The sequence below is a fragment of the Lepus europaeus genome, chromosome 2 (assembly GCF_033115175.1).
Source record: "Lepus europaeus isolate LE1 chromosome 2, mLepTim1.pri, whole genome shotgun sequence".
Taxonomy (NCBI): domain Eukaryota; kingdom Metazoa; phylum Chordata; class Mammalia; order Lagomorpha; family Leporidae; genus Lepus; species Lepus europaeus.
This window is the reverse complement of record NC_084828.1, coordinates 8,930,150-8,957,536: the sequence shown is the minus strand read 5'-3', so window position 1 is coordinate 8,957,536 and position 27,387 is coordinate 8,930,150. Positions and strand designations below refer to the sequence as shown.

General features: G+C 48.6%; 1 protein-coding gene and 1 pseudogene across 1 annotated transcript; one reads left to right on the top strand and one right to left on the bottom strand.

Annotated features, from left to right (window-relative positions):
* Positions 1–195: 195 nt before the first annotated feature.
* Positions 196–3,157, top strand: LOC133769953 (carbonyl reductase [NADPH] 1-like). Its single transcript, XM_062205388.1, has 3 exons — positions 196–566; positions 1,107–1,214; positions 2,445–3,157. The coding sequence occupies exons 1-3, from the start codon at positions 278–280 to the stop codon at positions 2,879–2,881; spliced, it is 834 nt and encodes a 277-aa protein (XP_062061372.1). The 5' UTR covers positions 196–277; the 3' UTR covers positions 2,882–3,157.
* Positions 3,158–5,278: 2,121 nt separating this feature from the next.
* On the bottom strand, positions 5,279–6,412 carry LOC133746656 (transmembrane protein 19-like; annotated as a pseudogene).
* Between the last annotated feature and the right edge of the window lie 20,975 nt (positions 6,413–27,387).

The following is a 27,387-nucleotide window of genomic DNA, read 5'->3' as shown; positions in this document are numbered from 1 at the left end:
GGCCCACCTGCACGGCCCCTTGCTACCTGGTGGGCGCACCTGCAGCACCGGCCCGGTCCGCACCTGCGGGTTCCCAGTTCTCCAAGGTCGCTGGCTGGGAAGTGGCGGTAACTGGAAACCAGGGGCTCCGGGGCGGGGCCTGCGCCGGGCCTGCGCCTGCGCACTCCGGGACGGCCCAGCCTCCGCGGCGGGTGCGCAGGCAGCAGGACGCGCGCCCTGCATCCGCGCCGCCCGCCGGCTCCCTCGCGCGCCCGGGTCCCACGCTTACAGCCGAGCCATGTCGTCCTGCAGCCGCGTGGCGCTGGTGACCGGCGCCAACAAGGGCATCGGCTTCGCCATCGCGCGCGACCTGTGCCGGCTCTTCTCGGGGGACGTGGTGCTCACGGCGCGGGACGAGGCGCGGGGCCGGGCGGCCGTGCAGCAGCTGCAGGCCGAGGGCCTGAGCCCGCGCTTCCACCAGCTGGACATCACGGACCTGCAGAGCATCCGCGCCCTGCGCGACTTCCTGCGCCGAGAGTACGGGGGCCTGGACGTGCTGGTCAACAACGCGGGCATCGCCTTCAAAAGTGAGGGCGGGGGTGGAGGGTGGGACCGCCCAGAACCTCCAGCCAGAGTGGCTTCGCCCGTGGGGGAAGCCCGGGGTGGGCCCTGCGCCTACGGGGTTAGGAACAGCCCCCCCCCCCCCCCCCCCGGGAGGGTAAGGAAGGCTGCAGGGAAGGCAGGGAGAGAGTCCGGAGACTGGGAGGTTTCCTGGCCACAGGGACCTTTGCATTTCCTTGGCTGGACACCAGGGCGTCATTTCTAGGAGCTATTCGCAGTGTCTGAGTGATTGGCCTCACTGTGTGGGGTAGATTTAAGCTGCTTCTGGAATAAGTAAGTTGGAACTGGTTAAATCCAGAGCCCAGGCCAGCAGGCTTCGCCCAGCCTCTCCCAGAGCTGCCGTCTTACACAGAGAGGCCGTGGTCAAACCAGGGATAGACGCTGGCGCCTTGCTGGGACTGCACCCAGACCCAACTCAGAACTCACCCATGTCTCACGTGGTTCTACTAAACGGAGTGGTCCCTCGTGCTTGCTGTTAATTGACCGTGCTCTCTCTGCCCTAAAAGTGCGGGACACCACGCCCTTTCATATTCAAGCAGAAGTGACTATGAAGACAAACTTTGATGGCACCCGAGACGTCTGCACAGAGCTGCTGCCTCTGATGAGGCCCGGAGGTGAGTCTCCTGGGGACCCCACGCTGTGCCCTCAGGAGGGACCCGGCCCTGCTGCCTGGGCTCTCAGCTCCATCCCTGCTGCCTGACTGCTCCAGCTGCACCGGCCTGCTGCCCCCTACCAGGGGCTGTCCTGGGTCAGGACGTCGTCCCTGCTCTTGCACTGCCCCTGCCGTCTCTGCTCTAGGCACACTTGGTGCCTTCTGACCCTGCAGTCTTAGCTCACAAATTTCCTGGGAGACTCTTTATTTCCCCCATGCCCACTCATGTTGGAGGCCCTAAGGTGGACCCCTGTGTCCTCCCAGGCTAGCGGAGGCTTCCTAGAGTCATCCATCCTCCCCCTAAAATCTGTCACCTGCCTAGGATGCTCCTGGAGTTCCTCCTTCCTCTCCTCCTCCTCCTGATGCCCCACCCAAGCTCTCCCCTCCAGAGAGTGTTCATCATTCTCCTGTGTCACCTTGGCCACCCACCAGGTCCTGGAGGTCACCCTGCACAGAGACCTCACGGTCACTACAGGTCCCAAGGTTGCGCCCATTCACTCTCTCCCTGATCATCGCTCCCAGCTGCAGAGCTGGCCTTCCCGTGGGCGTCTGCACAGTTGCAAACCCCCTAAGAGACGTCTCTTCTTGGGTCCTTTCCTTTCTCGCCATCCTACACAGGCTCTGATGGTCTCTCCCCTCCCAGAAGTCCTCCAGGAGCAAAGTGCAGATCCCACCACGGTTTTCCGGGATTCCATAACTCCAGGCTTAATGGACTCATTGTTCCCAGCTTAACACACTATCAAATTTCTGTGTTCTGAAGTGCTGGGACATTAATCCCAAGTAATGCGGCAGGAGGTGAACCGCCACTCATCACATCTACACCTAGATGGAATGGCAGCCACTCTCGAAAGATGGAATTGTGAGGTTGAGGATTTGCACATATGGTTTACTCTCAACTCCTGTCCTATTCCCTGCTCTGTCCTCTTGAAAGATTCTGCTGCCTCCAAGACTGGTTCACTGGGACCTCTAAGGACAAATCTCGCCAGTGTCACCTGCCTCACTTAGCTCATCTATTCTTGAGGGAGAAATGGAGTTCCTTATGCATTCACTGCACCATCTACATCCTTTTCGCTTAAAATGCACACTGGCATTGGTTTCTCAAGAGGAAGTTTTCTGGTCTCAAATCCCAGCGCCTTTGGGCCCCAGCATCTTGTGCATGCCTCTCCTGAGAGTGATGTCTCATGTATTTTAGGCAGAGTGGTGAACGTGTCCAGCATGATGAGTCTCAGGGCCCTTAAATCCTGCAGCCCGGAGCTGCAGCAGAAGTTTCGCAGTGAGACCATCACGGAGGAGGAGCTGGTGGGGCTCATGAAGAAGTTCGTGGAAGACACGAAGAAGGGGGTGCACAAGAAAGAAGGCTGGCCTGACACTGCCTACGGAGTGACCAAGATCGGTGTCACTGTCCTGTCCAGAATCCAGGCCAGGAACCTGAGTGAGCAGAGGGGAGGGGACAAGATCCTCCTGAATGCTTGCTGCCCAGGGTGGGTGAGAACCGACATGGCGGGACCCAACGCCACCAAGAGCCCAGAAGAAGGAGCAGAGACCCCCGTGTACTTGGCCCTTTTGCCTCCAGATACCGAGGGCCCTCATGGGCAGTTTGTCATGGAAAAAAGGGTTGAACAGTGGTGAGCTCACCCCCAGCTCCACCCACAGATCCTGCTTCCTAGCCTGTCCTGATTTAACCTAAAGGATTTTCGACTGTCAACAAACTTTCTATCCATAGGGGGAAAAATGCAAATATCTCTAATCTCTACTAATGTACTGCTATTGGGTGGGCCCCTCCCTGAGTTGACTTCTACCTTTGTGAACTCTTTTGTGATTGCCTGTAGGTATAGGGGGAGTAAAATTGTAATTGCTGAAAAGAATGAGTGCAATTCAAGAGTTGAATAAATAGTTCTTTACTGAGATAGTGTGCATTTTGTTTATTTGTTGACACAGCTCTTTCCACAAGGAAAAGCATCTTAAAGTTAGGTCAGTGGAAGAGAGGATGCAGTTCAGAGTTCAACAGACTCTCTAGAAAGAGCCTGAGGGTCAATATCCCGGGCTCTCTGTGTCCCACACTCAGTCACAACTACTCAGGTGGACCAGTGGGTAACACAGCATGGAGACGGGAGCATGGCAGGATGTGGCTGTTAGGCTTCAGTTTTCCAGGCTCAGGGAGAACAGGGACCATACCATGACCATACCAGAAGGGAAAGGCACTGGCCTGGTTTCTTTAAGAAGCTTAAGTCATTGGGGAAGACAGTCGGTGTCCATGTGAGTCATGAGTGGGTACTTTATATGAAGCACTCAGCTGTAATGCACTCTGACCCCAGGGATAATCAAGTGTCCTGGATTTAACTTTATGCAGGGCGGACTGTGCTGAGATCTGCAACACGGACAGCTCAGCAGAGTATATAGGTCGTCCAGTATGCAGCGTTCACATGTGTGGAGTTAGGCGTCTTCATTATACTACTTTGAATTCTTTGAAGCTCAGAAGACCTGGGAGAGTGGGGTGGGAATCCCAGCTCTGCCACTTTAATGTGTGGTCTCAGAGTAAGTAAGTGATTATGCTGTGTCAGTTTGCTCAGTTTTCAAATGGGGAGCATATGATGACATGTATGGGTATGCAGTGTTGAAACAGCCCTGGCAGATGTACATGCGAAGTGTCTGCTCTCATTAGTACTTGTAGTCAGGGCTGACCCCGCCCATGCAGGTGCTGACAAGCACCCGTTCTCTGCCCATCACCACCATGGAGCTGGTGGACATGAGGAAGTGTCCCTCCCTCCCCTCCCTTCCACAAGTCACTACCTGTTGTGTGAGTGCTCTACTGTCATGATCCTCCTGTCCTTGCCAGTGAATTTCAGACTAGAGAAACACAAACAAGGATGCAGCCCATATTTTAACAGTGAGGTTTACATTGCAAGTTCTGATTGTAATAGGGCTGTTCCCTTCCTCCTAGTAAATTGGGGTTTTTTGAGTTTTGGAGAGATTTTTTTTCAATTTTAGTCAAACATAATTTTTTTTACTTTCCAGTGGTCATATAGAAAAAACACTTAGTTTTTAAAGTCATGAACCCTCAGGAATGAGGAAAAATGTGCAATAAGCCACACAATTCAGTCTGCACACTTGTCAGAATTGTGAATGGCAGGATACTAAAATCCGGGATACTGTACTTACTGGCTTCCTTACACGTTAGCTTGAGTTATTTACAACAGGTATTATGCTGCGGCAGTAGCATTTTTAGCCACAACTGAGGACAATTTTAAGATGACATCGCTCTAATCCATACACTCATTTAAACAAACAAAACTAAGCTTACATTGAGAATCTTTCATTTCAACCTACAGCAGTGTATAAGGTAAATACAGACCTATTGTTGAAGAAATTCCATTCAGTAAAAGATATGCATACGTTCTCTGCACCCTTCTCTTCCCGCAGACAGGTGTTAGCGATGACAAAGGAGCTGATAGAGGATATGTGGAATTCTGTCATGATAGAATATGGGAGCAGCTGGCATTTCCCCTCTTCCCTTATTATTCTTGGATGAAATTTGAATTACAAGTGTGCTGGACTCACTAGTGGAATGAAATACAGTTCATTCCCTGGGTCAGAAACCCCAGCAGCTACTGGGAGCAAGTAGGCAATGAGGACAGAGGCCATCGCTTCACTGCTCTGTTATCAAGACGGGGCCAGTGCTGTGACGCAGTAGGTTAATCCTCCACTTGCAGTACTGGCATTCCATATGGGTACCAGTTCTAGTCCCGACTGTTCCACTTCCAATCCAGCTCTCTGCTATGGCCTGGGAAAGCAGTAGAAGATGGCCCAAGTCTTTGGGCCCCTGCACCCACGTGGCAGACTGGGAAGAAGCATCTGGCTCTGGCTTCAGATTGCGCAGCTCCAGCCCTTGCAGCCATCTGGGGAGTAAACCAACGGAAGGAAGACCTTTCTCTCTGTCTCTCCATCTCACTGTCTGTAATTCTACCTCTCAAATAAATAAATAAAATCTTTAAAAAAAAAAAAAAAAAGAATGGAGTTCTCTGATAGGTGTTCTGCATCGTCTGTGGGCCTGCTGCCCACCATGCCAGTGCTTTCAACCAAAACAGGAAACTGCAGTGTTGCTCCTAAATATGAGTCCACAATTGATTTTAGTCATTCAACCACACACTCAAATGCAGTGATCAGCCACTGGGGAATAGAAATGTCTAAGGCACTCCCAAAAACTTACTGTGAGAAGAAGTATGCAATGCTCACAAAGGTCCCACCAAGGAGACTGGAAGCAAGGCCTACTGTATTATCCCCTCCATGGTTCCCGACTGCAACTTTATTTCAGATTGTCGTTAGCTTTGGCAGGCTTTTGCTCAGACCAGGGCCAGCTTCTCAAGCCCATGTAGCTCCAGCAGAGCAGGCCGGTGCAGCCAAGAGAGACAAAGACATCCAGGAAACAGTGCACCACTTGGAGAAATCAATTGGAACTTTCCTTAGGCCATTGTCCATCATGCGTAGCAGGGCCAGCTCTGTGGGCACAGCTCATGACAGGACACCTGAACACACTCCCTTTGCCCTCCTCCTGAATCTGTTCGCTCCTTTGTTTCTCCTTTCCTTTTAGTGAGGCTGGAAGAAGAAAGGAAAAACATCAGCAAAGAGGTAAAGAGACGGAAATTCGCAATGGTTAGGACAATCCAACAACCAGAGCCCCTCTGTGATCCAGAAATAGTAGGTGCTTGCAGTCATTGAAGTGATCCATAAAGCTAAACAAACAAATGATCAGGCTCAGTGTACCTGTCTTAGTTGTTATCTGTATGTATCTGTGTCTTTCCTATGTATTGGTGTCAAGATCTGGGTGAGTCTGGGTGGACACAGAGTGGCCAAGCAAGGTCACATACCAACAGCCACCTGCCCAGCCACAGCCACGGGTCTGGAGAGCTCTACTGACTTACTCCCTGGACCTGTAATGTAATGGTCCTTTTGCTGTGTCATTCTGACTGCTCACTAAAATAATCAACAATGTTCAAAGAGCACACACCTCCCAGGAAATGTTGTTACTGTGTGACTCACCCATTTATATCCACAGAGGCAGATCCTGATCCCTATCACAGTTACCATTTATATGAGGACGAATACTTCCTGTTTGCTTAACCTTCTTTCACATGTTTCCAGAACCTTCTATACCCCCCCCATTGTTGCAGACTACCATGGAAGCTCCAGGTATGACAGTGAGTGTTGGATGAAAATACAACAGGTTTAAATTCGTCTTCAGAGAACCACCTCCTCCTGGAGAGAACCATCATGCACTCACTGGAACTCGCCAATAGGCTATGGATGAAAGGGGTAATCCCATGTGGATGATGCTCCTACTATTGGATGAGTACATGTCTCAGGATGCTCAGAGCAATTAAAAATAGAGGCAGGAATTCAATTGGACAATGGTCAGCAGATTTAGAAACTTAGCAGGCCCAAGATTTTCTGATGAAGTGATTTTTACAAATATGGAAACAAGCACACCAAGGGTAACTTGAAGCTGAAGAAAAGAGGCGGGCTGAACACCGCTCAGTAGACGGCCCTCACTAAACTTGTGGCCTTAGGTTTTCCCAGAGTCAAGCACTGGGACTGATCAGAGGAGTCGGCATATCAGTGTCAGGAAGTGGCTCCGAAATTTAAAAAGAGGGTCCTGGGTAGGGGGGCTAAGCCACCACCTGAGATGCAGACATGCTGTGTAGAGTCCCACCTGCTCCACTTCTGATCTAGCTCCCTGGTAATGCAGCAGAGGTGGTCCAAGTGCTTGGGTCCCTGCCAGCCACTAGGATACCCAGCTGGAGTTCTAAGCTCCTGGCTTTGGCCTGACCCTTCCCTGGCCATTGCAGCCATTTGGGTTGTGAACCAGTGGATGGAAGTTTACTCTCTCTCCTTCTCTCTGTCTCTCTCTCTCTCTCTCTCTCTCTCTCTGTAACTCTGAGTTTCAAATAAAAAATAGGTATTTTTAAGAACTTAGAAAAAGTTTGTGGAAATGGAATTATAAAGTTTCTGAATACTGATACAAAAGTTTTGAAGTCCTTCCATCATATTTCCATAATACATATTCTACAAGAACCCAAGATCACACCTTTTATAATAATGTGAAAAGATATGAATATGAATGCAAATTGTATCAGAAGTCCACTAAATGTTATGTGCGCTTGTGTGGTTTGATGTGCTTGTCCCTGCAAACTCAGGGCCTGAACCTCGGCACAGAAGTGGTGGTGTCAGCAGGGAGAGCTGTGCAGCAGTGCTACAGCTGGGGGGAGGGGTGGTCCCCCAAGCAGCCCCGTGTGGAAATGTGGACGTGTGGGCCCTTTAAGATGTGCAACCTGTGGGCGGTCCTGGGCACGTGGAGGACCTGGGCCCTGAAGGCATGGGCGTGATTCCCTGGAACCCGAGTTCATTCTTGCTTGAAGATTAATGTAAAAGGAGAAAGCCTGGCCCCAATTCCTCTCACTCTGGCTTCCTGTCTGGGGAGAGGATGACTTGATCCCACGCGTATGTCCACCATGGCCAGCTGCTCTGATGTGACACAGCAGAGGTGGCCTCACCGGAACTGAGCCGATGCTGGAACCACGCACATGCGTCTCTAACTGAGCCACACAGAGCTCTAGTCCTCCTCCACATAGCACAGGAAACAGTGACGCGGGGGGTACTTAGGTCAGGGGGCTCGGGCCACACAGACGGGATCGATGGCCTCTGCAAGCTTGTCCAGTGGAGCTGCCTCTTTCCCTATTGTGTGAGGAGACGACGTCCGTCCCATCTGGAGGGCACGGCAGCAAGGCAGCATCTGGGAAGCAGGGACAGGGCCCTCACCAGAAACCAGACCTGGGCAGAGATCTGAAATAGCAGCAGAGAGCGGCCCTGGCCTGGCCTCTGCCCCACGGGGAAGAACCAGGACAACGCTAGGACTGCGTTTCCCTGAGCTCGACTGAGGGAAAACTTCAGGAAAGAAAGGATGGGCCCCAGGCCAGCGCCAAGGCTCAATAGGCTAATCCTCCGCCTGCAGCGCCAGCACACGGGATTCTAGTCCCGGTCGGGGCGTCGGGTTTTGTCCCAGTTGCTCCTCTTCCAGTCCAGCTCTCTGCTATGGCCCGGGAGTGCAGTGGAGGATGGCCCAAGTGCTTGGGCCCTGCACCCCCATGGGAGACCAGGAGAAGCACCTGGCTCCTGGCTTCGGATCAGCGCAGTGTGCCGGCCTCAGCATGCCAGCCGCAGCGGCCATTGCAGGGTGAACCAACATTAAAGGAAGAACTTTCTTTCTGTCTCTCTCTCTCTCATTGTCCACTCTGCCTGTCAAAAAAAAAAAAAAAAAGATGGGCCCTTAACAGCACAGAGGAAAGCCGGGACAGAGACGGGAACCAAGCACACTGCAGGCCCGACCCTGGCTTCCCCATCAGGGCACTCACCGTGCCAGGACAAGTTAGCAGGAGACCCAGTCACCCCAGCCCTACTGGCACTGGCAGCCCTAATTACAGCAGAATCCCCCAGTCCTCACTGGCTCTCAATGCAGTCTAGAAACCTGACTGAGGTCCAAACAATTGCTTTGCTTCAAAAAAGAACCCCCCATGGCCTCCCTCCCCCTACCCCAGCAAAAGCCCCAGACCCGAGCTGTGATAGCCCAGGTGCAGGTACACTCCACTCTTAGGAGCCAGCAGCTCCTAAGACAGCCCATCACCACCAGAAGCTCTGGGAGACAGTGAGCTACACATAGGTAAGCAGGCCACTCTGCTGCCCACAGCTGTGAGATGACTGGGCACAGCCCCGGGGCCCAGCTACCCCCCACCCCCAAGGTCTAGAGAGGTTCTGCTCTGCTTCTTGGAGCTCAGCCCAGCAACAACAGATAACAGCCCTGAAGCCCGGACCTGCAGAAGTCTGCTTTTCCACCTCAAGGAGCTGGGTAGCCAAGGCACAAGCCCCAGCATCACCATTGCATGACCCTGGGACCTGGGGTCAGCCGGGTCCTGCAGCTCTGGGACCATGACAACTGATGCTGCAATCCCTGGGGCACCCCGCACTCTCAGATGGGAGTCAGAAGCCCCCTCTGCACTCCTCTGCTTCAGGCTCGCAGTGACCAGTCCACAGTCGGCCGCACAACCTGCACTTGCGCCGATGGACCTAGGTAAGCACCCCAGTGCATTCTGAAGACCTAGAATTCCTGGGTTCCACAGGTCCCAGGGGCCCCTGTGCTCACCCTGTGGGCCCTGGGGAAGGCTTTCTCTGCATTCCACTGCTCCCGGCATGCACCTGCTACTGCACAGTCCCCAGCTAACCTACAGTAAGTCAGGGTAAGGCTGCAGTAAGCCTGCAGCTCTGTGGCAGGCACTATTGTAGCTTTACTCCACAGTCTCCTGTGTTCACACCCTGGGACCTGGAAGGGCCCTGTCTCCATGCCGAAGCTCCAGACCTAGGCCTGCTGGCACACAATCCACAGACTGACCTGCACTCAGCCCTTGGGACCCCAACAAGTTCCACTTCACATCTTCCAGGACTGAAGCTGAGCTCAAGCCGTTAGAAACCCCGGCATTACCCACACCCACACAAAAGAACCTGAGGAAAGTCCCATCCACATTCCACATTTCCAGGGCTACAGCTAGTGGTGCCAGGAGCCCCAGTGTCATGCAGACTCCCCTGGAAAGCTGAGGGGACAGTCCCCCTCTGTGTCCCAGGGCAATACCAATGTAGCTACTGCCATCACAAACCCCAGGGTGAGTGATAATCAACCACCTGGAGACAAAAACCTTAGGAAGCCCATGTCCACTGCAGTCATACCTAACTCTCTCCACAAGCTAGACCGTGGAGGCACTCGTAGATACTGCTGGCATTGGTTAGAGCTATGAAAATCACTAAGAGATTACACTTGTAGACTCACCTAGAACCAAAGCCAAAGCCACTACTCAACTGACATCCAGCATTCCATCATCTGTAGGAAACGTAAATCTTTTCCAATGAGTGCTGGTCCGTAGAGAAGATGCCACTGCTACACCAGATGCATGGGCATCAACATAGGCCCATAGGAAACATGAAGAATCAAGGAAGCACGATACCTCCCAAGCCCCGGTCTGTGGGATCCCATAGATCTCAAACACTGTTTGCATTCCTTTTTCTTCTTCCTTTTCTTCTTTTGAGCTGAGGTATTTCAAAAGACTTGTCTTCCAGAGCTGATATCCTGTCTTCTGCTACACCTTGTCTGTTGTTAAGGCTTGCCAGGATGTCTTTAAACTTGTCTTATGGAGAATTCATTTTTAATATTTTAATGTTTCTTTTTCATTCCTTTCAACATCTCTATCATTTTTGCTCAATTTCTCATCCATGTCATGTCCTGTCTTCCTAATCTCATTCATTTTTTTGTTTGTTTGTTTGTTCCTCTGTATTGTTCAGGAACCTTACATTCATCCTTTTGAATTCTTTTTTTCTGGCATTTTGTCATCCTCCCTTTCTCCCCAGCTCAATGTTAATGCATTATTATATTCCCTTTGGGAAGTCATATGTTGCCTTCTTTGTTCGTATTTCTTGTGTTTCTATGTTGATTTTTGTGTATCTGGGGGATGTCTTGATCATTTCTAAGGATGGTTTTTGTTAATTGAAAAACTTCCTCCTGGAGATGTGCCTTGGGTGTTGGTGGGGAAGAGTGCTTTATCTTTAGTCCTGGTTACATTTTATAGTGCAGTCTCCTATACCTTTATTCAGTATAGTAGGTGGTAGCTGCCATAGGGATCTGGGCTCTCCCTGTGGCTCGATATGTTCACTGAGATTCCCGCCACACAGCTCTCCAGGTGTCTCAAGGGAAGGATTGGTGTGGTGAGCTTCTTGGGTGTTGGGAGTAGGCCTTGCTGGAGTTGTAGGTAGCCTGGCACTTAGCTTACCAGCCAGTATGCAAATCAGGCCCTGGCATTGTAGGCTTAGTGCTGGCTCTAGGAGCTGGGTGCATGTAGAGACTCCTAGCCACTGCCCAGATCTAGAGCTCCAAGAGTTGCTCTCATGCTGAGTGGAGGAGGCACTACCCACAGATGCTCCCTTGAGACTGGCTGGAAACATGAGAGTGACTCTGGCTGTAACAGCAACACAAGCTGGCGTGGGCCCCTCTCTGTGAGTTGTTTATGGTTTGGGCTGTGCACAGCTACCTCAGGGCCATGTATCCAGGGAGCAGCAGTACCTAAATTCTGGCAGTTTCTGTAGGAGACACTGGAGCTCAGAGCCCTGAGCCCCATACTGGGCCTGGGCCAGCACTGGCCTGTGGGCCAGAGATCCCAGCAAGCTAAGGTGTTGTCCTGTGTTAGGTTCAACACAAAGAGCTCCGTGACTATTCCCAGTGAGCAAGGTGTTCCTGGGCCAGGTGGAGCACCTAGGAGCTTGTGCTGAGTTGGCCAAAGAGTCCCAGTCACCATTCACTCAGTGGTGCAGCAAGAGTCCAAGTAATCCCAGAGATGGGGGGGGTGGGGGTGGGGTGGAGCGCCTCTGGCTGCTCTCAGTGTGGGGAGAGGATGTTGGCTCTGCCTTGTGTGTGTTCAGACTCCCTTTACCCACCCATATGTGTGCAGCGTCCACCGTGACCCTGCACATGACTCACTCCCTATTGTGACCTCCCACCCCACCGTGAGATCCAGCCCCAGTGTGCGGGGAGCTCGGAGCCTCTGTGGTCAGACGAGCGGGTGCATGGGGACCCAGCTGTATCCTGAAATTCTTCAAGTGGTCAGACGAGGAGAGGCAATGGGGAAGAATATGGTCCCCAGTTCTGACCAGGTGGCCTTAGTTCCAGAGTCCGAGGGGCTCTCTATCCAGGCTGCCCTGCCCCCACAATCTACTGCTGTGGACAGTGCTGTGTGGCCCTGGAATCTGGGCCACTACTGCCCTTTGGGCCCCACAGGACCCAGGGGGCTCAGTACACTCTGCCAAGATGCAGGCATGTCTTTCTTTTTTTAAGGGAAAGAGTTTATTGGGGGAAACCCGACAGACAAGGGAAGGGGCAAAGAAAGAAAAGAGAGAGAAGGAGAGCGTAAGAGAGATCAAGAGAGATAGATCAGTAGACAGAAGGTGAGAGAGAGAGAGGAGAGAGAGAAAAAGAGAGAGAAGAGGACAGCAAGAAACATGTCTTCAAGAGCAGGTCCTTTTAATACTTTGCCGGGGGGAGAGCAGGGAAGTAGGAGCAGCGAATCCCGTTAGGTTGGGGGTGGGGCTGACACTGGTAGTTGGGCCATGTGGCCTCCTGGCTTCCAGCAATGGTGGCGGGCACTAGAGCCTAGGATGGAGTCAGGGTGTAGATCGTGCCATAGATAAGACTGCGTCATTTTACTAACATTCCCCCCTTTTGTTTTTTATAAAGCAGGAGTTGTACGGGATTACATTAGTCCCAAAAGTCCAGGAGGGGTAGAGGGACGATGATCTGTCTTTAGAGCTGCTTCCTGCTGACATGGGGTGATGAGGTACTCTCCGCTGGCATGGGGCGATGCCTCAAGTTGCTGTCTCCTGGGTCAGGAGCCGAGTATATCCCTGTAGCAGCATTTAGTTAACCGCCTGGTTACTGAAGGCCTTGGTTCGTTCCATTATCACCTGCTGTAAACACTTAAACAGACACGGTAGTATGAAAGTCAGGGTGAGAATAGCAACCAAGGATCCTAAGAGTGGCATTAACCAGGTAATGAGAGGATTTCATAGAGGAGAGGAAATGGGGGGGGGGGGGTCCTCTGGACCCTTGTGAGGATTGTTTGATGGATGTGGTTTAAAGCTGATGCCAACCAAGACCAGGAGAGAGGCCACTCACTTTTGCAGGTAGAGGAGTTTATCTATGGAGGAAATTCTGAAAAATCAAACACCATTAAGTGGGGGGGGGGAGGACCATCAATACATACAGGTTGGGAGTAGAGCCACTGATGTTAGAGTAGAGGCTATGATTACAAAGGAGTGAGGCCCCAAGTGGGTTAGACAGGGTCTAGAACAAAGGACAGAGTCATTATTAGAGGACCTAAGAAAGCTGCTGTCTAAGCCAAATAGAAACTGACAGAGGGGGCTTGATAATAATCAGGTGGGCTTTAAGGCTTTGTCAGTTATGAGGCCCAGACCTACTTATGTCTCCACATGGGGTAGATCCTTAGGGAGTTGTGAATCTCCTTGGGGAAGACACCCTGTTGACTTCCATTACCTAGCTGGCCTGGGAGGACAGCTGGCCAGGTGAAGGCAGGTGGCATCTCTAACAGGAAACTTGCAGTTCTGCCTGCAATGTTGCTGACCCTACTTGGCCGTCCCCTCAGCAGCGGTGGTCACTTTGGAAGCTGGCCGAGTGAAGGGCTTTTCAGCTTGGAGCCAGCACGGTCTGTGGCTCTGACCTGAAGTCCTTTGACTCCAGGGCAGTTCTGTTCCTGGTGATCCAACTCTTGGCTGGCCGAGCTGCCAGGCCTCTGCATAAGCTGACTTCTGCTGGAGTTTCCACATCAAAAGCCACTGCAGTGGACTGGCCTGTTGGGTCTCTGAGGCAGATCACTGTACAGAGCAGCCCTTAGTAGGCCCGCCACCTATCTTAACATTGCTTTCTCTTCCTCCTGGTTTTGGTTAAAGCAGACCAGAGGATGCAAGTCAAGGGGGTGCTCAGGTCCCATCTCTCATCTTTGTGGCCTAAACTAGAAGTCTGTAGTCACAGGCACGTGCTGACAGTGGGTTTTTCTGAGGTAGACAACACTCATGAGGAAAGCTAGGTCTTCCCTTTCAAACTTTCTCTCCTTTTGTTTGGTCTGAAAGAGAGATTTTGCCTGTTCACTGTGCCCATGGTGAACTAAATCTAGCTGTGAAATTGTAATTTAAGCTTTCATTTTGGTTATGCTATTACAGAAAATGTTAGCCATCCCTTTTATAAGATATAAAGATCAAATTTTGCGGCTTGCAGAAGTCTTCAGAATAGAATTGGTTTCTTACCTCAAAGAGAATAGAGAAATGAGGGGAAAAGTCAGGCTTAGAATAGAGAAATGAGGGAGTGAGTCCCAGATTGCTTACTGATAATAGCAATATCAAATAACAACTTAGCAAGCAATTTCAACCATTAGATAACAACTTAGGAAAGCATTTACCAGAAGGTTCAATGCCTTCTATAATTTTTTTTTTTTTTTTTTGGACAGGCAGAGTGGACAGTGAGAGAGAGAGAGAGAGAGAAAGGTCTTCCTTTTGCCGTTGGTTCACCCTCCAATGGCCGCCGCAGCTGGCATGCTGAGGCCGGCACACTGCGCTGATCCGATGGCAGGAGCCAGGTGCCTATCCTGGTCTCCCATGGGGTGCAGGGCCCAAGCATTTGAGCCATCCTCCACTGCACTCCCGGGCCACAGCAGAGAGCTGGCCTGGAAGAGGGGCAACCGGGACAGAACCGGCGCCCCGACCGGGACTAGAACCTGGTGTGCCGGCGCCGCAAGGCGGAATATTAGCCTAGTGAGCCGCGGCGCCGGCCAAATTTTAAGACTACATGTATTAGCCGGCGCCACAGCTCAATAGGCTAATCCTCCACCTGCGATGCCAGCACACCAGGTTCTAGTCCAGGTCGGGGCACCGGATATTGTCCCAGTTGCCACTCTTCCAGTCCTGCTCTCTGCTGTGGCCCGGGAGTGCAGTGGAGCACGGCCCAAGTCCTTGGGCCCTGCACCCACATGGGAGACCAGGAGAAGCACCTGGCTCCTGGCTTCGGATCAGCGTGGTGTGCCGGCTGGGTTAGTTTAACAAATATGTTTTCATAAACTGTCCATGAAAAATAGTTCAACACTGCTTAAAGTAACTCAGGCTGAAATTTGATTTGTTACCTTATTTAAACATGTCACCTTAATTTGGAGATTGTTAACAGGTTATTTGAAAACATAAATCAAGGAAATTGGCAGATGGAAAACATCACAAGTATAGAAACGTGTGCTTGGTAATAAAGGTTAAGAAGGAAAGAGTGTTCTTGGTAAGGAAGGTTAAGAAGGAAAGAGTTCTTTTGAATAAAGAAAGGACATGGTTTGTAAGGATGACTTCATCCTGAAGGTGACTCTAGACTGGAATGGAAATGATGGAATGTTTCAAGTAAGTTGAAGACGGTGTGTGGAAGTCACAGAAGGTTATGAAAGAAAGAAATCTTTAATATAAAAGCTATTAATCTATTTCTCTTTGACAGAATTAGAATCTGATCCTCTGTTTAAGCAATGAGTTAAAATAATGTATTATGTTCTCTTGATGTCTCTGTTAAATTCTAATTGTTTAGAAATAGCTGAGTTTTTATTAAGAGCTATGGGTTATTTAAATATATGCTTATTCTATGTTATATTATATGTATACACAGATTGTATGTCTACATGGGAAAATTTATTAAGAGTTTTATTTTAACTGGCTTATAGATAAAAGATTGCCCATAAATTTAAACAGCTAAAATTAATCAAAGAAACATTTTGATTAATGTGACCTGAACCTCAGTATCAGGTGTTTTAAATTTGTTGGAAGAAAGAAACTAAAAATGTTTTATATGTTTGTGCTTGAATTTGCTAATTAAACAAGCTACACCATGTTAGATATTTAAGAGATATTTCCAAATAAATGTATTTTTTTTTTGACAAGCAGAATGGTCAGTGAGAGACAGAGAGAAAGGTCTTCCTTTACCATTGGTTCACCCTCCAATGGCCGCTATATTCTATAGTTTTCCTATAGAATATAACATACTGAGAGTATTGAAGTTTACATTTAGATGTATTTATCTCATTTGCCTTTACCCAATTTAAATTAGCAGTTACACCTAAATGACTTAAGATGCTGATATTATATTTCTATCTGAATTCAATTAAAATTAAAATTACATTCATCTAAAATAAGTACTAATTACCCATTGTTGTTTCATTGAGTACTGATTACCCAGAACCTGTTAAAATAAATTGCAAAATAAGTTCAGCAAGTTACAAAGTAATATTTTTAAAGGGAGTAATCTTCCTGGATTCAAAGATAGAAATTGCTTCAAACTCGGTGTCTAGTTCCAGTTGCTTTGTTTCCTAAGAACACCTTAGGCCCATGACATCACAGTCAATCAGCCACTTGGGCCTGCCTCTGAATAAAAGGTTGTGGCAGCTGCAAGACAGTTCCCAAAGGGCCAAAGGTCAATGCACCAAGCACAAGAAGTGGAGATGAAAGGACCTGATTTTCCTGTCCGGTTTGCTCCAGATAAAACCAAAGAGCCATCAGAAGGGTGGGATACCCAATTTGTTTCATCAGGCTGGGAGCTCAAAAGGATGGGATTACCACTCCCTTGCTATTCTTATGGTAGAACTGGAACAAGAGAGAGAGGGACAAAAGACCAGTTGGAGGACAAGAGCTGCAGAGTGAAAGTGTGGAGACAGCCATTCCAAGACTTGCCAGAGAATCACTGATAAGACAGGAAGAGTAGACTTTGGACCAGGCCTGGTTCTAGGATAAAGTCCGAATTCCTGGGTGGGAGGAGGAGGTACAGTGAGCCGAGAGAGTGAAAAGTTGGGGCCGCAAACGTAGAAAGCAGAGGTTTCGACTCAGGCCCTTGACCTCTAGTGGAAACTTTGGAGGCCAATAGGACCTGGGCCAGAGAGCAGTACACATAGAAGGTTTAGATTGAAGAGAGAAAACCTTGAGCATATGGGATCTCCTTCCATTTTCCCAAATGCTCCCAGAAGTGATAAAGATCTTGAATGATATCAGGGTCAAACCTCTCCAACTATGGGCTGATCCCTCAGGGCCAAACGCGTTGCCATGGAGGGGCCACTTTATTGACTGTTAAGGTCATACATGGGCCATGCTCAATTCCAGAGAAAGAAGAGGCATCAATGTTTGTGGGCTGCAGCCAATTTGAGAGGAACCATAATACTTAGGAGGCTGCCAAAAGGAGAATTGGACCAAACGCGGTTAGAGAGAGTTCCCATGGCAACTTAATAGGTCAGATCGGTGGACAGCAAGCGCCTTGGAATCCCGGCCATCTGACTAGCATGAGGCTATGAGAGCAGAAGGTGGGGTCATCACCCAAGCACCCACTGGAGCCTAGGGCTTAGCTTGTAGAAAGGAAAACAGGAGGTTGAGTCATCACCCACTCTCACTGTTGCCTGGGCACAGTATCCATAGAGACTAAAAGCCTTTAGGAGTTGTGTTGGCGCCTAGTACTAGGACTTTCAGATGAGAAGACAAGAGTAGAACCACAACTCAAAGTAGAAGTCGCCGTGAGAACTTCCCATTCCGCGTCTTATCTCAGAATTTGGAAGGCCGTTGTGTGGACGAAGATCACGGAGCGTTCGGTGGTGTGGAAGGAGTTCCAGGGGTGTGTTTTGTGACTGAGAGAAATCCAGGACCCCGGAACAGCTCAGAGATCCCTGAAGGGAGAGCAAAGTCACTGGGGGAGCCTGGATTGGTGTCATGTCACCAATGTAAGGCCTCCACAAAACACACCAGACACCGGAGTAAGGAAAAGAGTTTATTGGGGGAAACCTGACAGACTGGAGGGAGGGGGCGAAGAAGAAAAAGAGGGAGAAGGAGAGTGTAAGAGAGATAAAGAGGTAAAGAGAGATAGAGAGATTAGGAGATGGGGGGGGTGGAAGAAAGCGAGAGGCATGTCTTTCTAAGGTGGACTTGAAGCCAGTGAGCACTGTGGAATCTCCCACAGCCAAGGTCGGTGGTCTGTATGGCTGGTGGGGGCCACAGTGTCCCCTTAGCTTTTTCCAATAAAATGGCACCTGAGCCAGGAGCATGTAAGGTAGAAGTTGCAGGTGTTGCACCGGCAATGGAGGTAAGATTGTCCTGTCTCTCCACTGGCTCACCGAGTGTCTATGCTGTTCCATCAGAAATGTACTGGCTTCCTTAGCTCTTGTGAAGGTGGCTTGGTGTGTGCATAGCTGATGAACTGGGTGTCTCTACGAGGAAGAACACTGGACCATCCTAAAGAGCCCCCATCTTACTCTGTAGCTACTTGTACATGTAATTACCTAAGATGAGGCCAACTGGGATAGGGAGATACTTAAAGCAAATCCTTGTAGACGCTGTCAACTCCTTGATCTTATGTTTGTGGCTTTCAGAATTGTGAGAGGATGGATCTCTGCTGTTCGAGGCCAGCCACTGTGTGACATTTGGCCACGGCAGCCAGGGCACTGATGCACCTGCCATGCAGTGCAGCGGCCACAAGACCACGAGAGGGCAGTGTCGGGCAGCAAGCGCTGCTCCTGCAGATGCAGACTGGGGGCTAAAGAATCACTGAGCTCTACAGAGTAAACCACACAGTGTTTTAATGATGGCCAACAAGTTATAAACCTTCACTTTAAAATGTACAGCCATTCTCACCTTGCGCATTGATTTCTGAGCTCTGCAGCAGCCTGTCCAGGAGCCACCTTTAGGGAACATCCTTGTCCTGCCGTCATCTCACACACAGGGGAAGGAGTCTGCAGGAAAATCTCCCCTAGCAATTCCCATGGGAGGAAGACACACACAAGGCCAAGTGCCCCCTAAGTGGACTGCAGCACTGGACACTCAGCAGGAATGCATGGGATGCCTGCTTTTACTAACCTAAGCAGGATTTTCCAAGTTGAGATTATTTCTTTAAAAAACTGATGATAGGCTTCAGAAGAAGCAGTGAAGAGGGCTCAAAGTTCAGGGCTGAATGCTGATGGACCCACATTTCCCAGCTCAGGTGCATCCCAGGCTGATGGGTACCACGGATCCCCAGTGTCCTGGGGCCCCTACTCCACCTAGCACATGCCACGTTGGCAGGGAGACTGCTTCCTCCAGTTCCTAGACATAACAATAAGAATCTCTCTTTTTCCTGGGCTACTTTGAACTTAGAGGCCAGGAAGTAATTCCAGGACACCTAGGGCAGCCACCCTGCTGGCATCAGGACTAGGCATCACCACCTGCTGTCCTGCCTGGTCAGGCCCTGCTGGGACACGTGGCAGCCCTTTTCCCATCCTTTGTATATTCGAGGTAACTTCAAAAGGTCTGCTAAGGGGACGGGCATTTGGCCTAGCAGTTAAAATGCTTGTAGCCCATATTGAAATACATGGGTTAGATTTCCTCCTCTGGCTCCTGATAGCAGCTTCCTGCTAATTTGCTACCTGAGATATAACAAGTAATACTCAAGTAGTTGTGTCCATGACACCCACATGGGAAACCCAGATTGAAATTTTGGATCCTAGCTTTGGTTCCTTTCCTTCTGGACTTGAAGAGTTGACCATTGGATGGCTCTCCCCCCTCTGTCTCTCACTCTCTCACTCTCTAACACACACACAAACACACACACACATTGTTTGAGATCATCTATACAACTTTTTCAGTGTTTATTCTTATTTATTAAAATCAAAAGCAACAGAAAGAGATAGAGACCTTCCATCGCTCTGTGTCTGCACAGCCCAACACTGTGGCTATGGAGACTCAACACTGGGGGTGTGGCTACTGTAGCTAAGTACTGAATTTTCTCTTGCATTCATTTAGTTTCTTGAAATCGACATGGAAGCAGCCAGTTGTGTGTAGTGGCGACTTACAGGATGACACAGAAATGAAACCTAACCTGTAGTCTCCAGCCCCTTACATAATAACATCCTCAGTATTATACTACGTTACAATAGTGAGCAGTGAGGAACACTGATTACCCACCACAAGGCAATGGATGAAGTCTCTGGGAAGGGACCTATTTCTTCATTAACCACGGGCTAGAAAGGAGTATCTGACACGTTGAGGGAACTATAGGGCTGGGAAGGCCCCAGCACCTGTGCCCTGCAGGACCTCCCAGCCAGGTAAGATGATGGCCCTGCAAGGGCCCAGGGCGCCCCCTGCTGTTCCATTCAGTGCCTTCCCCCAAGGAAAGCTCCCAGGAGAATTCTCTCTCATCAGGACCAAAAGGGTTACCTGATAACATGGGGCAATAAAACCTTCTCAGACACGCCCTAAGGGAAGCCCCCTACTCTACCCAGTGCCAGCAAATCTGGGGAGGAATTTGCTCATTTTCACCCAACAAACCCGTCTGCCAGGACTCTCCACCCTTTGTCTTGGAGGAGAGGGGGAGGTGGGTAAAGAGACTCCCTTAAAAGCCTAGAGAGTCCCACTGGACCGCACGCCCAGCCCCCTGCCTCTCTGCTGAGCTGCCCGCCTGGCCTGCCCAGGTGTATTCTCTCCACTCAACCATGTAACCTCGCTCTCCCCCAGTCCGAGCGACTGGGCGTTCTCTCTGTCCCTTCCATCCTGGTGGATGCCCTATCCCTAATAAAGCCTTATCACTCCTCTCTCTGTCTCACTCCTGAATTCTTTCTTGTGTGAAGACAAGAACCCCACGGCTTACACAGCCGTCCCTCTGGTAACATTTCTTGCAACACAAAGGGATTTTAAGAAGACATTGAGGGTCAGTATTTCTTCCCTCAAGTGGGACCGGATCTGTGGGAATGACCGGTTGATCATCTGGCACCCCACGGTTCTCCAAGAACACAGAGTCCCCCCAGCCTCCAGAGGGATTGTAAGGAATGGGAGGGCAACTAGGAAGGGCAGTTGGCTGAGAGCCTGGAGACCCCCCGAGCTCCCTCTGGCTTGCTGGTGGCCGGACTACGACCTGAGGACCTTGCCTCTCTCTTGGAGGGATGCCTGGTCACACTGCCTGATGCTACTCGAGTGGGTCTTAGCTTCAGTGAGGCTAATATTGGCCCTCTGTTACCGGAGAATGGCAGGGTCCTTGTCTTCACGCAAGAAAGAATTCAGGCGTGAGACAGAGTAGTGGAAGGTAAAACAGCAAGGTTTATTAGGGCAGGGACACGGACGGGCACCTCTCCAGACAGAACCTGAGAGAGAGCGCCCAGTCGCTCGGTCTGGGGGAGGAGCGAGGTTACATGGTTGAGTGGAGAGAGTACACCTGGGCAGGCCAGGCGGGAAACAGCAGCAAGGCAGAGGGCTCAGTGCGCAGTCCGGTTGAGGCCGGGGGTTTTTGAAGAGATGGGTCTTTGTCTGCACACATCTCCTTCTGAAACAAAGGATTTTATGGATGTAAATATTAAGAAGCTCCTGTCTGAGTTTTCCCCTGAAGGTATCAGACAGGAAGAAGCCTAGGTGCTGCCGTCCTAACCCAGGATCCGAGCAGGTCCTGAGCAGAGTTTTGAAATGCAGATACTGGGCTTCATCTGGAAGATTGTGGAAGACTGTCAGGCAGAAGGGGCGGGGACCCCCACCTGGCAGGTTATCGGGTAGGAGGGGGCAGGGCAGGATGCGAACACTGGGCTGCCCCTGCAACTTTACCGGGATGACTTTGAGATGCAGATGCATACACTGGACATAGATGTCTTTTCTTTAGGCCTTTGTGTCACACACACATAAGTTCATATCTGACTTCCTACCTAACACCTCCAGGTAAACGACTAGGCATATCGGGCAATCGTGAGCTATAGGAGGTTCCCAGCACTTCCCAGTGAAACAGCGTGCCTACCCAACCCCAGGGCCGCTCCTGCTAGACCCAGGCGTGCGCAGTCTTCCCTGTAAGCGGGGCACCACGGCCTTCCCCTGAGCTCTCTCCCAGTCAACAGGGCCTGCTGCACCCACGCAGGCACAGCCAGATATCTCAGGCGAGAGATGAGTGCTCTCCAGGGCTGCTTTTCTCCTCTCTCTCCATTTCCAATTCCATTCCTCCTCACTCGGAGGGGAGGGGAAATGCCTTGGTCTAAGGCGGGCCTTGCAGGTTTCCTCACCTAAAGGAGAGAGGACTTAATCCATTAACCTTTTCCAACCAATGGATGGGATTTTCTCTTCTCTGCGGTTAATGGAAACTTTTCCTCCAGCTCTACAGGAGTCTCTCATTCTCTGCCTCTTTGTGTTTCACTGTCGTAAGCAATGGGCTCATAGCTGATAATGTTCTTTTCTGTGCTGCTATCCCTGACTTAGCTGATGAGAGTTTTCACATGTCTTGAAGGTCTCGTGTTTTTCTGTTGCCAGTACTGAGTCTTGATTGGGAGAACTGCATCTCAACGTTGTTTACGTTATCTGCCTATTGTAATGTTTGAGAGATTCCCTTACCTCTGATCAGATCTAGCCCACAGCCTTGGTTAAAATGCTCAGGTTGAATGTACTATTTTGGATAAACAGTTTGACTTCCTGAGAGTTTTGAAGTTCTAAACCAAATCTTCTGACTTGAGGCTTCCAGTCGGATCCCTGGGACTCTCAAAGGATGAGACTCTGAATTTGTTAAAATAACAGCTGTTTAAGTCGATTCAGATTATGTAAAGTACACTAAAAGGTTATAAACAATGCCAGACCTATGTTGTGTTCATGTTAATTGCTTTCCAGCTAGAGTGGTCTTAAAGAAAATGAGAGTAAATTCTGTGTATGAGAGCCTTTATGTTGTTAACTAAAGTAAGCCAATACAGATTTGTTCAGAAAATCGGGTTAATCAAATGCCCTTTGGTTCGCTCAGTTTTATATGTCTTTGACATGCTTCAAACTTGTATCTTTAAAGCATGAAAATCTTTTCAAAGCTGTTAACATACACTAGTGTCTGTGTTTGCTGTTCAGGAGGTGTTATTCTTATTAGTTACTTAAAAGCATGGAAAAGTAATTTTGACCTTAAAAATGATTCAGATAATGCCATGGTATTCATTAATACTTCAGTGTCTTAAGTCATCTAGGCATTGTTGCTAAGTAAAACATGGAAAAATGTATTATGTGTACTTTTAACATCTTAAATGCTGTAAGGGAGACTGTTTGAGTTAGTTAGCATGTGTTCTTATAGGTTGTCCATACATTGAAGTAGCACCTTGACAGGAGGGACTCCATTTTGGAGCACTTGAGACTCCATTCTGGGAAGGTGCCCCCCCACACCGTGAGACTCTGGTCTGAAACTATGATCTAAAACAGTTGAACAATAGCAGTCCACTACATCACACTTGGCAGAGCACAGAAACCCCCTAGCATGATTGCTCAAGCTTGGAAGTGGATAGACTGCACCTGGGTTAACGATAAAAATGTAATTTGTCTATGTCCTACATAGGATTTAAGCCAATACCTGGATTAATGTCAAGATTATAAGTGGAATTGTTAAGATTGTAACTGGTATTGTCAAGATTATAATTAATACTAGTTTCAAATAGGTTTTAGGTCAGCTTGACCCCGGTAACCATGTATTCCCCCCTGTTCCTAGCATCCATGAATTCCCCTCCCAATTTTGTGGTTTTTGCCTTTATAAACCCTGTTGCTTTGGGCTTCAGGGTCGAGAGTTTTTTAGGGCATGAGCCCATTCTCCACCACCGGCAATAAAGGACCATCAGATTTTATCAATGTGTGGAGCTCCTCTGTTTGCACTCGCTCAGGTACAACATTTTGGAGGCCCCAGCGAGATATGGAGACCACCTCCGGGAAGACCTCGCTCCGATCCTTCCAGGCTGGTGCTCTGGCCATAGGGGAGGCGCCCCCTGATGACGTTCCAGGGCCCCGTGTCCCGATTCATCGACCCGGGAGGCTCAGCTTGACCTCTTCACCCACCACTTGGCCTTAGGTCCTCTGGTAAGTCGACTCCTGTTTTCTGGTGGCGCATTCTGGGTATTGGAAGTCTGACGAGACGCCAGTACAGTCTCCGTTCCGTTTGAGTGCGACGGCGTTAGGACGAGAGACTCTGGTCTGGTTAAAGAAAGGCCTGTCCTGGATTGCTGGTTTCTGTTCTTGTTTCGTGGCCACTTTCTGATGCACCGTCTGCATCCATAATCCTGGGAGGTGAACTCTTCTCCCTGTGCTGCCTGTTTGGCTCCTTTATTCCCTTGTCTCTGGAGTCTCTGTCCCTTCCCTTAGCGTGGGCTCTGCTCAGTCTAAGGGACACCTTTTCAGTGCATGTTCAAAAATTTCTCTTTTAAATCTAGAAAGATTGCTGCCTTAAACATTGCCTTGTAACTTGCCAACGTTTTGTGGCTTGGTTTTTACAGATCTGGATGAGAAATAACAATGGGTGATCAGCCCTGACTTGGATTTTTCAATCTCTGGTTTATGTCACTGATTTCTAGCTGGAGTTTTATAAAAAGAGTAAAATTCCATGTAAGCGTAATTTTGACCTTAATTCAGATAAAGGTATGATACAATATCAACATGTTAAGACACTGAGGTGTAACTGCTAAATATGAATTAGGTAAAGGTATATGAGGTAAATGTGTCTAACAAAAATGTTTTCATTAGAGCCCATAGATAAAAAAATAATTCAATACTGCTTAAAAGTAACTGAGGTTAAAATTTGATGTTATCTTATTTTTAAAATGTTGTCTTAATTTACTGATTTTTAAAGGATTATTTTGATATAAATCTAGAATTCAGCAGATAAAAAGCCTACAAGTATAAAACTGTTCTTGGTAAGAAAAAAACAGGTTTCAGTTGTAAAAAGAGGCTTTTAAAAAAACAAGTTTAAGTTGTGAAAGGTGTAAAAAGGTCACAAAAGGTAATGAAAAATTTTCTGGATACAAAAGCTATTAATTAAAATATGATCCTCTTTTAAAACAATAAAGTTTTTGTAATACATATCCAACTGAAAAGTATGATTAATTCAGGTTACTAAAAACAAAAAGCAATTCTAATTAATTGGTAATAAAAAAACAGTTAAAGATCTTAAAAAGCTGTTACTAAGACTGCTTTATTGTTCTGTCCTGTAATGTATGCTACATGTTCTATGTGTGTACATATTGTATGTTTACATAAACAGTTTATAAATTTAAATTAGTAGGTTAAACCAAAATACATTTTTGGTTCACATTACCTAAATAAATCTCTGTCTCAGGTGTTTTAAACTTGGTATTCAAGAGAAACCAAAAATTTTTTAAAGTCATTGACATGTTTATGCTTGGGTTGGCTTGTCAAATAAGTTACACTTGGGTTAGACATTCAAAAAATATTTTCAACTACAGGTACTCTTATAATTTAAAATAAGACTTTAGACTTTGTGGTAACTACTTCCATATGTTGTTATTTAACAATTAAAATTACTTACTAATATTAAATTATTAACAGTAAGTAATCTAAAAAGCCTGTATTCTCTTCAAGATGAGAAACTGATTCTACTCTAAATTCTCCATCAGGACATACAGTTTGATCTTCAAAAGTTATAAAAGTAATGGCTACCATTTTTCATTGTGCCTGGCCAGATTTATTTTGCCTGGCTAGATTTATTTTGCCATGGATACAGTAAACAGGCAAAACCTCCCTTTTCAAACCAAACTAATGTAGAAATGCTAATTGGTTAAGAATGGTTTGGATGAAGTGGTCTTCATGTTTGATCTTAGACATGCCTGTGACAACACATTTCTAGCCCAGGCCACCAAAGATTAGTGATGGGATTGAGCACCCCCTTGGCTAACATCCTAAAGCCTCTGTGGTCTACTTTAACAAGGACAGGAAAAAAGGAGGAGTGAGCTGGACAACAGGAGCAATGTAAGGACAGGTGACAGCCAATTAATAACAGCTGTACACAGCGATCGGCCATCAAGGAGGCCCAACAGGCCAGTCCACCCTCAATGGCATTGGTTTTCGATGTGGAAAGCCAGGGCTTTGGACAGACAGCAGTCACGACAGAAGCCAGCCTCTAAAGAGCTCCAGCAGCTCTGCCAGCTAAGAGCTGGGTCACTAGAAACGGAACTGCCCTGGAGTCGAAGGACTCCTAGGTCAGAGCCGTAGACCTTGTTGGCTCTAAGCTGAAAAGCCCTTCACTCTGCTCGGCTTCCAAAGTAACCACCGCCATAGGGGGACAGGCCAGGGTCAGAAACATTGTAGACAAAGTTAGAGATTTGCTTTCAGAGATTCTGCCTATTCCATACTGACCTCCTATTCAGTCCAGCTCTGCTCCCAGGCCAGCTAGGAACTGGGAGTCAACAGAGTGCCTGCCCTAAGGAGGGTCACACCTCCTTTATGATGTGTCTTCCTGTACCCCATGTAAGTAATAATGACCCTGTCCTTTGTTTTAGATCCTGTGTATTTAATCTGCTTGTTAGATTTGTTTTCTCCAGATTTAAAGCAGTACAACCCTGGATGGCCATGCACGTAAAACCTTGGATGGAAGCAGTTTCTGCAAGCTGCCACTGCAGCCTCCTGGAGAGGCCACCTCCTGTTGGAACCCTGTTTTGACTGCCACTCCCCACCCCATACCCTAAGGGGCCCCCAGGACAACGACCCCCTGTCAGCAGGAAGTAGCCAAGATGAGATCAACGCCCTAGGTCCCCACAATAGTAGGGTGTGGATTTAAAGAGGGGGAGGACTGAGGCCCTCTGGTTGGGCTAAGTGATGTGGGCCCCTCAGACTTTAACACAATGTCTTGTACATGCAGACTGTAAACTGTGAATAAAAGATTTACTCTGAGACCTGATCCCAACTCTTCCCACTATGATATTCTGTACCCAAAACTAGCAACAGGGGGGCTGGGTCCACCAAAGCAAACACCAGCTCTTAGCACCTCCCATTCCAGTTGTCACCAAAGGCCCCGGGTTAGTTCTGGTCCTAGCTGGGTTCAGTGTGGCAGGCACTGCTGCCCTCAGCACAGCAGCCTTGGTTCTGGGTGAGCTAAGTACTTCCCATATGCCAATATCAGCCAGCGCCAATCTTCTATTAATCTGTTACCTATTACTCTACTGTGAATATCCTTCCTGATCCATATGATGTGACTAAATCAAGCATTTGATTAGTCTCAAAACACAAAGAGGGGAATGAAGTAGCACCTTGACAGGAGGGACTCCATTTTGGAGCACTTGAGACTCCATTCTGGGAAGGTGCCTCCCCACACCGTGAGACTCTGGTCTGAAACTACGATCTAAAACAGTTGAACAATAGCAGTCCACTACATCACACTTGGCAGAGCACAGAAACCCCCTAGCATGATTGCTCAAGCTTGGAAGTGGATAGACTGCACCTGGGTTAACGATAAAAATGTAATTTGTCTATGTCCTACATAGGATTTAAGCCAATACCTGGATTAATGTCAAGATTATAAGTGGAATTGTTAAGATTGTAACTGGTATTGTCAAGATTATAATTGATACTAGTTTCAAATAGGTTTTAGGTCAGCTTGACCCCGGTAACCATGTATTGCCCCCTGTTCCTAGCATCCATGAATTCCCCTCCCGATTTTGTGGTTTTGCCTTTATAAACCCTGTTGCTTTGGGCTTCAGGGTCGAGAGTTCTTTAGGGCATGAGCCCACTCTCCACCGCCG

Bases quoted from the DNA above. Each gene is read 5' to 3' on its own strand.
- LOC133769953 (XM_062205388.1), top strand. From the start codon at position 278: ATGTCGTCCTGCAGCCGCGTGGCGCTGGTGACCGGCGCCAACAAGGGC. The intron at 567-1,106 runs GTGAGGGCGGGG...CTGCCCTAAAAG, and splicing joins CGCGGGCATCGCCTTCAAAA to TGCGGGACACCACGCCCTTT. The intron at 1,215-2,444 runs GTGAGTCTCCTG...CATGTATTTTAG, and splicing joins GCCTCTGATGAGGCCCGGAG to GCAGAGTGGTGAACGTGTCC.